The 15,630-nt window shown below is 38.9% G+C and overlaps 2 protein-coding genes across 2 annotated transcripts in view; both read right to left on the reverse strand.

The window, feature by feature from the left end:
* Positions 1-1,339: 1,339 nt before the first annotated feature.
* Positions 1,340-8,070, reverse strand: LOC309354851 (vomeronasal type-2 receptor 26-like; the record flags this gene model as incomplete). The annotated part of the gene is made up of 5 exons (XM_081885115.1): positions 1,340-2,250; positions 3,444-3,570; positions 4,880-5,107; positions 5,478-6,483; positions 7,853-8,070. 5 exons carry the CDS (start codon positions 8,068-8,070, stop codon positions 1,340-1,342), a joined length of 2,490 nt encoding a protein of 829 aa, XP_081741241.1.
* Positions 8,071-10,113: 2,043 nt separating this feature from the next.
* Positions 10,114-15,630, reverse strand: part of LOC309354852 (vomeronasal type-2 receptor 26-like) — a gene marked incomplete at both ends in the record, with an annotated part of 356,212 nt that continues 350,695 nt past the window's right edge. The window contains 4 exons of the mRNA XM_081885116.1: positions 10,114-11,015; positions 12,031-12,157; positions 13,256-13,483; positions 13,849-14,706. Coding sequence (XP_081741242.1) covers positions 10,114-11,015; positions 12,031-12,157; positions 13,256-13,483; positions 13,849-14,706 — 2,115 coding nt within the window. The remainder of the gene's footprint in view (positions 11,016-12,030; positions 12,158-13,255; positions 13,484-13,848; positions 14,707-15,630) is intronic.

The raw sequence follows: 15,630 nt of genomic DNA on the forward strand, positions 1-15,630 counted from the left end.
GTATAAGATGTTGGTATAACTATTTTGATTAATATTCTGTTTACTGTACATTTTAATGAATGGTATTCAGATGACATTGATAATTACATTATAATTACATTATAATTATAAATTATAATTACATGCAGCTATATCGTATCATTGGTTTTGTACTTAAGTCATTTGGGTGAATAATGCCAGCACTGATCATGTGTATGTGTATACACATACAAACACATTTTAAAAAATATTTGTTATAAACCATTTAAATGCTTGGGACCCGCACAAGGAGGAATCATCAGAGTTGATAATTGTGCCCTCATTCTAGTTAGGATTCCACTGACCAGTTAAACAGGAATGACCGCTCCCCGCTTAAAACGGGGGGCGCCCTTTGCGTGGATGCATGCAGCCCCTAGATCTGGAGTGGCTCCAACAGCATAGGCTTGGCTTTGCCTTCCCTCAGGTGGGATACCTGGAGGTCTTCGCTTACCTCAGTCAGTTGTCCAATCCCACCTGGGGGAAGCGTTGCCAAGGAGACCAGGCCAGGTAGGGGAGGGATTACCTGCCCACACAATAGAGGGAGGATCTTACCTAGGAATCCTCACTTGGCTCCAGAGCTTCTCCCACCCTACCCACCCTCAGTTAATGTCTTATTTTGCAGGTTAACTTTTCTTCACAGGTATGCGGGCACTGCTACGTGAAGGTCGCTGTTAAAGGGCCGGAAAGGAATTTCCCTGCATTGGCAGGTTTCGCCTTTCCCATAGCAAAACGTCACAACTTTGGCAGTATCAGGCCTTGGGCGGAATCCTTTAGTCCATCTTCCTCTTTGCGGCGGCGATACCAGGGTTCCCCGTTAAAGGGGTTTCTGAAGGGAGGCTTTGACCGTACGCCGAAAGGTCGTCATTGCTCTCCCCTGCGGCGGCGGCATAATGGGGGCGGCTATCTCTGCTTGAACATATGTTCTCCAGAGCCGGCCCATCCCCACACACACACACTGGATAACCCTGATGCTCCCTAGGTCCCCAGCTGGGGACTGGGGAGGGAGAACGCCCAATGCCTGAGCCAAGGTCTACCAATATTTGAAATTTAATAAAGTTGTGGCCAATTTAATCCCATAGCACGTTGTCTTGAGTCGTTATTCCACATGACGGGGGGACTGCGCGGGATCTGTGGACTCCGCCTGTCATGCAATTGTTTTAACCAACCAAAGTGAGAACCAAGTTGAAATGGAATGAATATAAGAATTTAAGGAGAGATGTTTGCTTAAGCAAGTACACATCACCAATTTCTTATAAAATCCCTCACACCAGCATTTCAAATGAGCTACATACACGAGCAGAAAAGATCCCAGAATGTGCACTCATGTTCTTTTAATTTTTTTGCCAATTAGTTGTTTCCTGGTGTTCAGCTCAGGTCTGAATATAATAATGTAGCATTTAGGGGAAAAGATGCAACCAAGTAATCCAGCACCAGAGGACAAAATGGAAAAGATCTCCACAGCTACCATGTATTTTCCTTTGGTGCTCAGATAAGTAGAAACAAAGGACAACCAAACACTACAAAACACCAGCAAGCTGAAAGTGATAAATTTGGCCTCATTGAAGCTGTCAGGTAGCTTCCTGGCAAGGAAAGCCAAGATGAAGCTGACAATGGCCAACAAACCCATATAGACTAAGACAGCATAAAACATGGCCACTGAACCCTCATTACATTCAAGTATGATTTCCCCATGCAGTGAGTGCATATCCGTATCTGGGAATGGAGGGGATGTACTTAACCAAAGAGTACCTATGCAAGCCTGAATACAGGAGCAGAAAAGGACAATAGAATTTGCCAGCCTTTTCCCTATCCATTTCCTCATCCTGGATCCTGGTTTGGTTGCCATGAATGCCAGAAGCACAGTAATGGTTTTTGCCAAAACACTGGAAAGGGCCACAGAAAAGATGATGCTAAAAGTGATTTGTCGGAGAAGGCAGGTCACCTTTCCAGGCTGTCCAATGAAGAGAAAGGAGCAGAGGAAACAAAGCAGGAGGGAGATGAGAAGGATGTAGGTGAGAGTCCGATTGTTGGCTTTGACTATGGGAGTGTTATTGTGCTTTATAAAAGTCCCAAGTACTAACGTTGTGATCAGAGAGAAGATAATGCTCAAGATAATGGTCAAGAGTCCTAAATCTTCTTCATAAGAGAGGTAGCTTGGGACCTTAGGAATGCATTGGGTTTGACCACTGTTGGGATACTCATCTTCTGGACATTTCACACAGGTATCCATATCTAAAATAAAAGAAGATCTCTTTAAATATTTCTGACATTGATCAATATATAGGTAAAGCATTGGTTCTTAACCTTTTCAAGGTCATAGACCTCCTTAAGGATCCTAGAAGCTGTATTGCAGGATTATCAAATTGGAGAAAACATATTGGTGAAATTATCCTCAAGTGCAATGTTGCACTTGTGTAATGACAATAAAGAATCTATTATCTATTATCTATTATTATCTATTATATTATCATCAGTTTATGTAAAATAAACTCCAAGACTCAGTTTCCACGAGTGCAGGCTTTTCGGTGTTTCTGAGGAACAAATGTTCCACAATGAGTGCTCACATCTGATATTGATATGCAGAAAGATTATAAAAATCTACTAAATGAAACAATATTAAAAGCACAGTATCTTTTTGAAATGCCAGAAGGTGCACTAGGAAAAGGTTCTTTTGGATATCGGAAATGGAAAGTTCTTGGAATGACGGTCAGCGACTATGGAACTACCTGGAAAGTCATTGTGGCATTTGCCCTCCTAGGTGTGTGACATCATACTGGGTTCATAAGGAAAAAGTTAACCAATAGTAAAATGGCAAACCAATGGGAACCCAAGTTTGGAGTTAAGAGTTACAGTTAGAGTTGTTGAGAAGACAGTCTGGAGTTACAAGAGACAGAGAGGATAAGTCTGTGGGTTGGGCTAGTCTGATGTGAGAGAGTGAGACATTTTGTTAAGAGGAGTCAGTCAATCAGTTGAGATAATCAGTCAGAAGGTATTAGAAAGGTATAGGCCGGTAAAGAAACTAGAGTTAAGATACTGACAGGAATATTATCTGAGAAATCATAAACTTGTTAATGTTTATAAAATAAACTTTTTTTTGGTTCACATTTTAACAACTGTCTGGACTCAGTGTTTTACCCGAGAGTAACAGGTTGGTGGCAGTGGGGAAATGAGCACAGTGGTGGCACAGGGATCAATAGACCGTTAAAGGTCCGAGGACCCTTTGTGATCGCCACAGGCATCCTTACATCAACCCTTTGAGGTTGCTTAGACTGAGAGATAGTGATGAACACAAATTTACTCAGTCCCACACTCTTTGAAACTCTTAAGAATTAGTAGTTAGGTTTTTTACTTTTTGTTTCAAATTTTGCATTGCAAGATACCTCCATATGCATTCAAGAGGTTACACTTAATGGTGTAACTCCCACCTTTATACTTAGATATCATCCCTTCTGGACATGGAGTACAATCATAGCAGCAAAATTTCTCTCCTTCCTTCTTTTTCCTACTGTACCCAGGATAGCAGTAGTCACTGCACACAGAAAGTGGAAGCACCTGTACAGAAACACTAAAGAGAGATTAGTAATGAGAGCATAAGAGATCACACACAAAAGCAGGTTTGGAGAAGAAAGGACAACTCCCAACTTAGAGCAGGGAGGGTTCACCTCTCTGGTGTTGTCTAGTTAAGATTTACGTGTGGAGAGGACTTTGTATGTTTCATTTTCTGTTCCAGTTTTTTGTTTTTGTTTTCATTGGCTAGATTGTGCCCTTGAACTTTTATATTGCCACCTCACTGCAACTACAGAGAGATGTATGTTTGGTAGTGTACATAGAACCTATAGTTTTGAAATAGGTGGATATACCTCCCTAAAATATGGAAATATCTATTAAAATGAAAAAGGTCCATTAAAGTTAATACAGTGATACCTTGGGTTACATACGCTTCAGGCTACACACTCCGCTAACCCAGAAATAGTGCTTCAGGTGAAGAACTTTGCTTCAGGATAAGAACAGAAATAGGGCTCCGGCGGCACGGCAGCAGCAGAAGGCCCCGTTAGCTAAAGCGGTGTTTCAGGTTAAGAACAGTTTCAAGTAAAAATGGACCTCCGGAAAGAATTAAGTACTTAACCTGAGGTACCACTGTATGTAGCCCCTTAACCCGAAATCTATTCATGAAATAAACAATTTATTTATTAGGGGAGAATCATAGAATCATAGAGTTGGAAGAGACCAGAAGGGCCATCGAGTCCAACCCCCTGCCAAGCAGGAAACACCATCAGAGCACTCCTGATATATGGTTGTCAAGCCTCTGCTTAAAGACCTCCAAAGAAGGAGACTCCACCACACTCCTTGGCAGCAAATTCCACTGTTGAACAGCTCTTACTGTCAGGAAGTTCTTCCTAATGTTTAGGTGGAATCTTCTTTCTTGTAGTTTGGCACCATTGCTCCGTGTCCGCTTCTCTGGAGCAGCAGAAAACAACCTTTCTCCCTCCTCTATGTGACATCCTTTTATATATTTGAACATGGCTATCATATCACCCCTTAACCTCCTCTTCTCCAGGCTAAACATGCCCAGCTCCCTTAGCCGTGCCTCATACGGCATCGTTTCCAGGCCTTTGACCATTTTGGTTGCCCTCCTCTGGTCACGTTCCAGTTTGTCAGTGTCCTTCTTGAAGATTTAAAAAGAGCATATGATAGGAATTCATGAAAATTTGAACTAGAATATAATATTTTTTCCACAAAGGTTAATAAAATAGTAAAACATCCTGTGGGATTTCACGAAAATTAAAGTTGGAATGTAGTTAGATGCCTTCAAATCCTTTGAATTTTTTTAGTGAAAACATTCCACAGAACTGTGTCTCACCTGATTAAAAACTTTATGCCACACAATTTGATCATTATTTATGCTTAACTCTTTTCCTAAAGGTGCACGAGGGTCCAATTTTCCAACTTTGATCCTAAACAACGAACCATTCGGAGAAATAATCCAGTTTGTTACATCAAAACCTGTAACTAATTCTCCATTATAATCAAAACACACTAAAGCCCCAGCACTATTGTTGAACAACATGGTCCTAAGAAAATGATGGACCTAGATAAAAAGAAAGTATCAACAAAGCAACGACTGTTTCAAAATTCTTCAACAATGTATGCAGCCACTTCATCTATTGGGCACTCACTCATGTCTTATTATTGAACTGTAAACCTTAAATGATTATTTGATATTTATAACGATCATTACTTTCCATATGCACCAAGTTGGTGGGTGACTATGAACTGAAATAACAATATTTTATCATGGGATCACTACTACTTATCATAATGGATTTCCAAAAGGGGGAAAAACCTGAAAGGAAATGAAAACCACCAGAGGCACACAAATTGTATCATGCACACTTAGAATTCCTTGTGCTTCCTGAAGAAAACATAGTTTTTTTAAAAAAATGTTTGGTTGTAATTACCTGCCATGGTTGCACATTCTGGAAAAACAGTCCCTGTCGTTCTCCCAACTTCCTACCTTTGGAACTGGATTTGTAAACGGCTTGCAAAGCATGAGCCACAGCATAGACAGCATTGTAGACATTGTAGCTGTGGCCAGTCATTTCCATTTCAAACAAGGTCCCAGGAAGACTCTCCACCTTCTCTCCTCCAGAGCAGTATTTCCTTTCCTGATGCTGCCCATTAGCCATTTGTAATGAACAGTTGAATGCCTGTTCCCAAAAGTCCTGGATAAAACCATCTCCTTGGGCCCATGAAGGGCTTAGCATCTGAATGAAATTTTGAAATCCCAATGGCTGATTTGAATGAACCGTGAAGGATATGGAACCATGGAAGGCTTGTAGATCCCAAATCTTTTGAATAGAGTGTGATGCAAAATCCCAGTGGGATGTAATAATCCACACTTTACCCAGAGGGGGCAAGTTCACCAAGGGTATTACAAAAACTAGTGTTCTTAGAACTTGAAAGGATGGAGGTTCCCCATATACAAAGAATACATTGGCTTTTGTTTCAAACATAATGAGGTAGGTATCCATGTTCTTTAAAAACCTGTCTAGCATCTCATCCATATAACTCCATTTTGGTATGTTTACTATGAAGTCATAACAGATGCCATTCTGGGTAAGCATTGGAACTATTGTCTGTAAAAACCTATTCCCTTTGTCATCATCCACGGCAAAAAGCCCAACCCAGGTCCATCTGAAATGTTGAAGTAACTGCACAATTCCCTTGTGCTGCTGGGCTTCATTTGGGACCATCTGGTACAAGAATGGGAATAGTATTCTTGTACTTTGTACTGGTAAAAATGATCCATAAGTGAGCTGGAATAAAATCCACGAATATTTCTCAGACAGATTACAAGAGAATAGTAAATCAATATGTTTCAGTTGGTCCTGTAAGCAATCTAGTTCAATATCCTTTTGAAAGCCAGAATCACAGTTTCTGCAACAAATGGCTGTTTGATTTGTCCTATCGTTGAAGTAATTTTACTTCAGTTGTTGAATCTTAAACAAGTACCACATTTGGGGCAGCACAAAATTAATCTTTGACCTCTTCTGTGTGGCAACTGTTTAAGTCTTTGAAGTGTTTTGCAATGTTGCACCTTGAACTCATTTTCAAGAGACACATTACTTTCACCCTTTCCTATATGATATGCTTTCCATATTCTGACCATATTTACTGGCCTCCTATTACCCCATTTTGAAATTAATGCATTCTTATTTAAGTGTGCCAATTGGGATGGGAAACAGTATTCAACATGTGGCCTTACTAGTGCAAAAGGAAGTATAATTGAAATTTTTGGAGATTTGAAAACAATGGGTTGTATCCAGTTAAATGTACATCCAGTTAGTTATGTTGAATAATTTGACTGAGTGAATTTTAAGAATATTAGTATTGAATCCAGCTCCTTGGTTCTTTCAATTCAGCCTAAACTTTAATTTATCTGTTTACAGGCACATCCCAAAGCTCACATATATCTAATGTTCATACCCCTATGCACATAGATTACCTGTGGAGTCTTGTAAATTGCTGAAATGGTGGCCACATTGGCAGAGATTCCAGAGAGGCATCCTCCAACAATAGCTATCAATTTATTCTGATTTTGACACATGAAGTTAGGAGAAAATCTTTTTTGTTTAGAAAGTAGGCTGAGGGTGGCCTTATAGGTCATCCTAGCAGAGTAGTAGCTATTGAGAATGTGGAATCCCAAAGAAATGTTTGGTAAGATGTTGGGGTTCTCATTTATCTCTTTTACAGCAAAGGCTAAGGCCAGGATGTGCTGGTAGTTCTTGGGCACGGAACTGTAATGTAGGTTACAGCTATTTAATAAAACAACAGTGACAAAAGCAATAAAAACACATTTGTATTCTTCATTTGTCATCTGTTTGTGTCCAAGACTGCAGCGAAACTGCTACCCTTAGAAGAAAACAAACTCAAACTCAAAGTAAAATGAAAATGAAATATCATGTGTGGGGTAAAGATGGAGGTGAAGGATGAGGGAGCAAAAAGTCTTGAAAAATAAGAATTAGTGTGGCCAAAAAATGCATAACAGCATATTTCTTGATGAGGTAACTCTGCAGAGGAAAGAGAAATGCACTAGATCCATTCATTTCACTGTCACTTGGGAGGGAAAGCTTATTAATAATTCCTTGTGCTTAGCAATGTTATCAGGAAGGTAAAATATTTATTAACAACTCCCAGCATTGACAAAATATCCTTTTTTTTAAACACCCACCATAAATAAATGCAATATTCCTCAAATATGTGTTCCTTGTAATTAGGGTCTGAACATATTACAAAAAAGTGAGGGGAGGGGAGCAGGGAGATGGTGTCTTACATAGGTTCATGAGTCACAATATGTGTAGGCTGCTCCAAGAGAGAAAGTAAATCATAGAGATAGAAGACTTGAGAAACAATCCCACCAATCACAAAGTCCCCTGGCTGGAAAAATTCATGAGGAATAGAGAGCAGATCATCACGAATGCTGCAATTAATAAAATGTGACTTGCATACAGCATGACACAGCAGTATAAGCAGCAACACCATCACTGTCATGATCCTGTTGGCAAAACCACCCATTCAAATGTTGGTTTTGAAAGTCTCCATGGCTACAGCCACAATTGAAGGGTGAATAATACTCTGGATGCATAGATTTACAACTTTGTCTATTATGGAATGTGGGTGCCAGTACCAGTTTTTTCTAGTTCAGGGTTTCTAAAATTGCTGTTTGTGGACTACCAGTGCTGTGCATACTTCGTTCAGGCTGTCCACAGCATGTCTGTAACAAACAATTATTATCTGAATTCTATAGAATTCAAGCTGGAGTACAATAAAATAGAGGTTTCAAAATAAAAGAAGTGGCCCATGCTTGGGGGGGGGGGTCTACTGTCCTAGTTATATTGTTCCTCTGTTCTTTTGCTTTGAGGTGGATCAAGAATAAGTTAGTGGAATGTGACTCCCGCTGATATCGGTGGGTCTCATGCAATCTAGATCCTAATCTCCTCCCTTTACTTTGATGGTGCTGGGGTTTTTTTGTTTTTTAAGAAAAAATATATCTGCTTGTGGAAATATATCCTAACATATAAGTGAGAGATTTTTTAACAGAAGAGTGACAGAGCCCTGCCTCTACCTAGATCTAATTCTGAAGAATACAAGTGTTTTATAGCTTTTCTTCAGACACTTGCTAACATGCACTGAATGTCAATTGCATAAACCAGCAATTTTGACAGGTATGATTATCATTCCCCTGTGTGTTGTTGACTTCTGAAGTTCTATCATGCATAACAAAACTGTTAGAAGATTCCCTCCCTTCTTTTTCTCTGAAAAAGATTATTTTTTCCCTTTAACGGAAAATAAGTAGCTAGTCTTGTATAGCTGGTAGATCCACATCTGACCAGTACCAAGGTCAGCGTCATCCATGGGTCATTCATATTTGACATAACTGGAAAGCCTCGTCTGGGGATAATGAGAGTCACAATTTTGTTGTGCTGATAGATACAGTTCTCTTAACAGATCATTTCTAACTATTGTTTGACCCATTTCCTTTTACTGGTATTTAATTTAATTAATAAGATTCTTTATTAATGCAGTACTTAAAATGTTCATGATGTTAACTTAAAGCGGGGGTGGGTGGGTTGTGCGTTCCTCTTCTCTATCAATGCCCTGCACCTATCATGGCTGCTCTACCCCTTCACATGGCAGGGAGGAGAAGGAAGGTGAATCATTCCAACTGATATAGAGTCCGGCCTCTAGATTATTATTTATACATCCTCTGCAGTCTTTGGGGTTTCTTTCCTCTCTGAATTACTTCAAACAACTCTCCTTAGAAAATTCCCAGAACTCTACTTAAAGAAAGTTCTTCCACCTCATATGGCAATCTGTAAAGAGCAAATATGATTGTGCTCTGGATACGCCAAAAAAGATTTTGAGTACAGCTCATATTATAGGAACTGTCACTGAATTTTGATGTCAATTGAAGCGATTGATGGTTATTTTACTGAAAGATAAACGATCCATTTCATGATTGCTATTATTTGTAAATTCACTATGGGTTGTGGGCTTCCTAGAGCTCTTCCCAGAGCTTTTAAATTGATTTTGTACTTTTAAATCACCTCGAAGTCATTTGAGCCACTGATCATATATATGTGAACACACACACAGTAATTTCCTCTGGGAGGATTCAGGGGGACGCATCTCCCTAAACATTTTGTGAATCTAAGTTTGGCCTCATTGAGGGGCAGTATTTCACTATAAGTAGAAAAAATGAGAGTACCCCTAAACATTTCACACAGGCAGAGAGAGAGAGAGAGATTTGTTCCTAGTAATTTAAATGTTTGGGACCATCACAATAATGAATCATACGAGTTTGAAAATTACATACACATTCCATCTAGGATTCAAATGCAAGGGATGCTAGCAAACTTAAGTGAGAACCAAATATAAATGCAATGTTTCTGGCCAAACTCTACATACAAGAATTTAAGACAGATGTTTGCTTAAGCAAGGACCCATGACCGAATTCTTATGACATCCCTCCCACCAGCATTTCCAATGAACTGCATACACAAACAAACAAAAAACAGATGCATTCATGTTCTTTTACTTTTTTCTGCTGATTAGTATTTCCCTGGTGTTAAGCTCAGGTCTGAATATAATAATGTAGCATTTTGGGGAAAAGATGCAAGCCAGTAATCCAGCACCAGAAGACAAGATGGAAAAGATCTCCACAGCTACCATGTATTTTCCTTTGGTGCTCAGATAGGTGGGAACAAAGGACAACCAAACACTACAAAACACCAGCAAGCTGAAAGTGATAAATTTGGCCTCATTGAAACTATCAGGTAGCTTCCTGGCCATGAAAGCCAAGATGAAGCTGACAATGGCCAGCAAACCCATATAGACTAAGACACCATAAAACATGGCCACTGAACCCTCATTACATTCAAGTATGATTTCCCCATGCAGTGAGTGCATATCCATATCTGGGAATGGAGGGGATGTACTTAACCAAAGAGTGCCGAGGGAAGCCTGAATACAGGAGCAGAAAAGGACAATAGCATTTGCCAGTCTTTTCCCTATCCATTTCCTCATCCTGGATCCTGGTTTGGTTGCCATGAATGCCAGAAGCACAGTAATGGTTTTTGCCAAAACACTGGAAAGGGCCACAGAAAAGATGATGCTAAAAGTGATTTGTCGGAGAAGGCAGGTCACCTTTTGAGGCTGTCCAATGAAGAGAAAGGAACAGAGGAAACAAAGCAGGAGGGTGATGAGGAGTATGTAGGTGAGAGTCCGATTGTTGGCTTTGACTATGGGAGTGTTATTGTGCTTCATAAAAGTCCCAAGTACTAATGTTGTGATCAGAGAGAAGATAATGGTCAAGATAACTAAGATGAGCCCTAAATCTTCTTCATAAGAGAGGTAGCTTGGGACCTTGGGAATGCATTGGGTTTGGTCATGGTTAGGATACTCATCTTCTGGACATTTCACACAGGCAGCCATATCTGAAATAAAAGAGAAGCTGTTTAAATATTCCAGATATTGATCAATGTACAGCTACAGCATTGGTTCTTAACTTTTTGGGATGCACATCACAGAACTTTTATATAATCTCCTCATAAAAATATTCACATAAAGACATAAACAGAAAATTTTGCATTCAATTCATATAATTGCTTTCAAAATTCCCTTTTGTCACATAGACAGAATCTGAAAATCGTCTACAATGTGTCATGTCATTTCATGCAGCTGTAAAACATTGGGTTGCTCTGTTATGCTGACAATTTATTTTGTCCGTTGTTTGAAATATTATTCCTAAATTAATGATGACAGAAACTGTATTGCAAGATTATCAAAGGGGAGAAACAATGATGGTGAATGTATCCTGAAATGTTGGTGATATTATCACCATGTTGTGTAATATAAATTCGAAGGCTGGGATTCAACTAGTGCAGGCTTTTGAGTGTTCTTGAGGAATGAATGTTTCACAATGAGTTATCTCATCTGATACTGAATATGCAGAAAGTAGAAATGTCCTTTATTATGTATTTATTTAAATTATTTTTTCTCTGGTCTTCATTATTAATCTAATTTAAAAGTAAAAAAAACATGTTGTCATAAGATTCTATTTTTAAAAAAAATGTAACTAAATGTAAGTAAAAACAAACTATATTCTTGAAATGCTAGATGGTCAAGAAGGAAAAGGGTCTTCTGGATACCATATTGAAACTTCACATTTCAAGGTTGGAAAGATCTAGGAAAGTCTTTTTCATTAACTGTGGAGCTAATTGACAAGGGGTCTTCATATCCACCCTGTCAGGTTGCTTTGACTGACAGATAGTGATGGACACAAATTCAGCCAGTCCCATACTCTTTAAAACTCTTAAAATATAATAGGTATTTTTATTTTTTGTTTACATTTTTTCATTGCAAACGACCCTCATAGGCATTCAAAGAGTTACACTTCATGTTTTGTTATGGAAATGCAAATAAGACAGTTGTGTCCGTTATTCCTCCCACCTTTATACTTAGAGACCATTCCTTCTGGACATGGAGCACAACCATAGCAGCAAAATTTCTCTCCCTCCTTCTTTTTCTTGCTGTAGCCAGGATAGCAGCCGTCATTGCACACAGAAATGGGTAGCACCTGCACAGAACCAATAAAGAAAGGTTAAGAGATCACTGAAAAAAGGAGGTTGGGAAAAGAAACAGAAGCTCCAGTTTAGAGCTGGGAGAGTTCACTTTTCTCTGTCTTGTCAAGTTAAGATTTACTTGTGGAAAAGGACTTTTTCTGCTTCTCTCTCACACACACTTTTGTTTTCATTTAGGTTAGGTTTTTAATTGTATTGTTTTATATCCCTCAGCTGCCGTGGGAAAACCAAGAAATCCCGTTTTGTCACACACGAGCACAGTGGCCATTTTAGGCATTGAGATCTCACCCTTTAAAAAGTGCTTTTTCAGGGCCATGATCTCACACGAATCATGTGACTCACATGGGAGCACGGCCCTGGAAGGTGGCACCCTAGTTTTACAGAGTGTTGAGGGGTATGTTGTATTAATAAAAGGGAGAAAAGGAGATTGTTTCAGTTGCTGAGGAACTGAGAGGTTGGGCATTAGATTTTGTTCTACTCACATAAATGTACATTTTGCATTGGAGCGAAGAACCTCTGGCTCACTAGTAGGCAATCCTCCCCAGGTCACATTGCTCAAGTGCTTTCCCCTGGCTAGAATGTGTTCTTAAACTCTCATAATGCCTCAGCATGGTCTATTCAGAGAGATGTTTATTTGGTAGTATATGTAGAAACTTATAATTTTTAAATAGGTGGATATAGTTCTCTTAATGTGATAAAAAAGGAAATATCTATCCAAATTAAAAGAGTCCCTTAAAGAGTCCCTTTTTCTGAAATCAGTTCATGAAATAAGTTATTTATTTATTGGGGGACAGGAAAAATAAAACATATACAGTGGTACCTTGGGTTACATATGCTTCAGGTTACAGACTCTGCTAACTCAGTTTCAGGTTAAGAACAGACCTCCAGAACAAATTAAGTACGTAACCAGGGGTACCACTGTAATAGGAATTCAACCAAGTTAGAACAGGAATATAATAATGTTTTTGAAAAGATGCATGAAATAATAAAACATCTTATGGGATTTTATGAAAACTAAAGTTGAAAGGTAGATGCTTTCAAAGCCTTTGAAAATTTTGAGTCAAAAAATCAAATGCCTTAGAGCTGTGTCTCACCTGATTAAAAACTTTATGCCACACAATTTGATCATCATTTATGCTTAATTCTTTTCCTAAAGGTGCCTGAGGATCCAGTCTTCCAACTTTGACCCTAAACAACGAACCATTTGGGGAAATAATCCAGTTTGTTACATCAAAACCTGTAACTAACTCTCCATTATCATCAAAACACACTGAATCCCCAGCACTATTGTTGAACAAAATGGACCTTAGAAAATGATGGACCTAGATAGAAAGACAGTATCAACAAAGTGAAGACTGTTTCAAAATTCTTCAATAATGTATGTGGTGACTTCATCCATTGGGTGATCATGTTTTGCTCTTAAATTGGAAACGTTATATGATTATTTGATATTTCTAATTATCATTACTTTCCTTTATCTCCAGGTTGGTGGGTGATTTTGAATTGAAATAACAATCTTTTATCATGGGACCATCGATACTTATCATAATGGATTTCCAAAAGGAGAAGAAAAACATGAAAGGCAATGAAAACCAATAGAGGCACAGGAATTGTCTCATACAGACATAAAATTCCCTATTTTTCTGGATGAAAACATAGACTTTTAAAAATGTTCAATTGTAATTACCTGCCATGGTTGCACATTCTGAAAAAACAGTTTCTGTCGTTCTCCCAACTTTCTACCTTTGGAACTGGATTTGTAAACAGCTTCCAAAGCATGAGCCACAGCATAGACAGCATTGTAGACATTGTAGCTGTGGCCAGTCATTTCCATTTCAAACAAGGTCCCAGGAAGACTCTCCACCTTCTCTCCTCCAGAGCAGTATTTCCTTTCCTGATGCTGCCCATTATACATATCTAATGAACAACTGAAGGCCTGTTCCCAAAAGTCCTGGATAAAACCATCTCCTTTGGCCCATGAAGGTCTTAGCATCTGAATGAAATTTTGGAATCCCAATGGTTGATTTGAATGAACCGTGAAGGATATGGAACCATGGAAGGTTTGTAAATCCCAAATCTTCTGAATAGAGTGTGATGCAAAATCCCAATGGGATGTAATAATCCACACTTTACCCAGAGGGGGCAAGTCTGCCATGGGTGCTAGAAACAACATCATTCTTATAACTTGAAAGGATGGAGGTTCCCCATATACAAAAAATACATTGGCCTTTCTTTCAAAGACAATGATATAAGCATCCATGTGCTTAAAAAACCAGTCTAGCATCTCATCCATATAACTCCATTTTGGAATGTTTACTATGAAGTCATAACAGATGCCATTCTGGGTAAGCATTGGCACTATTGTTTGTAAAAACCTATTCCCTTTGTCATCATCCACGGCACAAAGCCCAACCCATGTCCATCTGAAATGCTGAAGTAATTGCACAATTCCCTTGTGCTGGTGGGCTTCATTGGGGACCATCTGGTACAAGAATGGGAATAGAATTTCTGCACTTTGTAAGGGTAAAAATGATCCATAAGTGAGCTGTAATGAAACCCATGAATATTTCTCAAACAGATTACAAGAGAATAGTAAATCTAGTTCAACATCCTTTTGAAAACCAGAATCACAGTTTCTGCAATCAATGGCTGTTTCGTTTGCCCTATTATTGAAGTATTTTTACTCCCAGTGTTGGACCTTAAGCAAGTACTACTTTTGCAGCAGTACAGAATGAATCTTTGACCTCTTCTATGTGGCAACGGTTTCAGTCTATTCTGCCTCAAACTCATTTTCAAGAGCCTGAACATACCAATTTATTTCAACCTTTCCGTATATGATGCAAACAGTATAAAAACTGCATTATATTAGGCGAAATTGCTTGCAAAAATGCACATTAGTCGTGACTGCATACAAAAGTGTGTTTATTAGGAGAAATTAACACATTAAAAACATTAAAATGTGAGGATTTTGTCTAAAGAAATGCAGTTTGCTGCAGAAATATGCTGAATTGATTTTTGGATTGGGAAAATGGGAATCTGAGCAAATCAAAATGGACAGCTCTTTCCATTCCAGCCTAGTGCCAAGCCATGTTTCCTGCATCCTATGGGTGTGCAAATGGGTGTTGTTGTTTGCCTAAACATTTGATTTGTCTCCTTTGATTTCATTTTTTCTCCAAGTTTTTCATTGCAATAACATCATTGTGATTTTATTTCGGTGTTCTGCAGTTTTGCCTCTCAGTGATACTAGTTCCCTCAGCCTCAGGCTGTATAAACACCAATTTGGGTAACTTTTTTCCTGCTGCAACCAGGTCACTCAAATGCTTTAAAACATCCTATTACTAGTATGTATAGTAGGCTTAGGAATAAGATAGACACCAATGCTGGAGACAGAATGAACTTTAAGCTAAAGATTATCTTGTGGTACTTTTTGAGGGTTTCTGAAGACTCAGGAGACACCATTCCTGACACT

Source organism: Podarcis melisellensis (genome assembly GCF_964234715.1).
Source record: "Podarcis melisellensis genome assembly, chromosome: 13".
NCBI classification, from domain to species: domain Eukaryota; kingdom Metazoa; phylum Chordata; class Lepidosauria; order Squamata; family Lacertidae; genus Podarcis; species Podarcis melisellensis.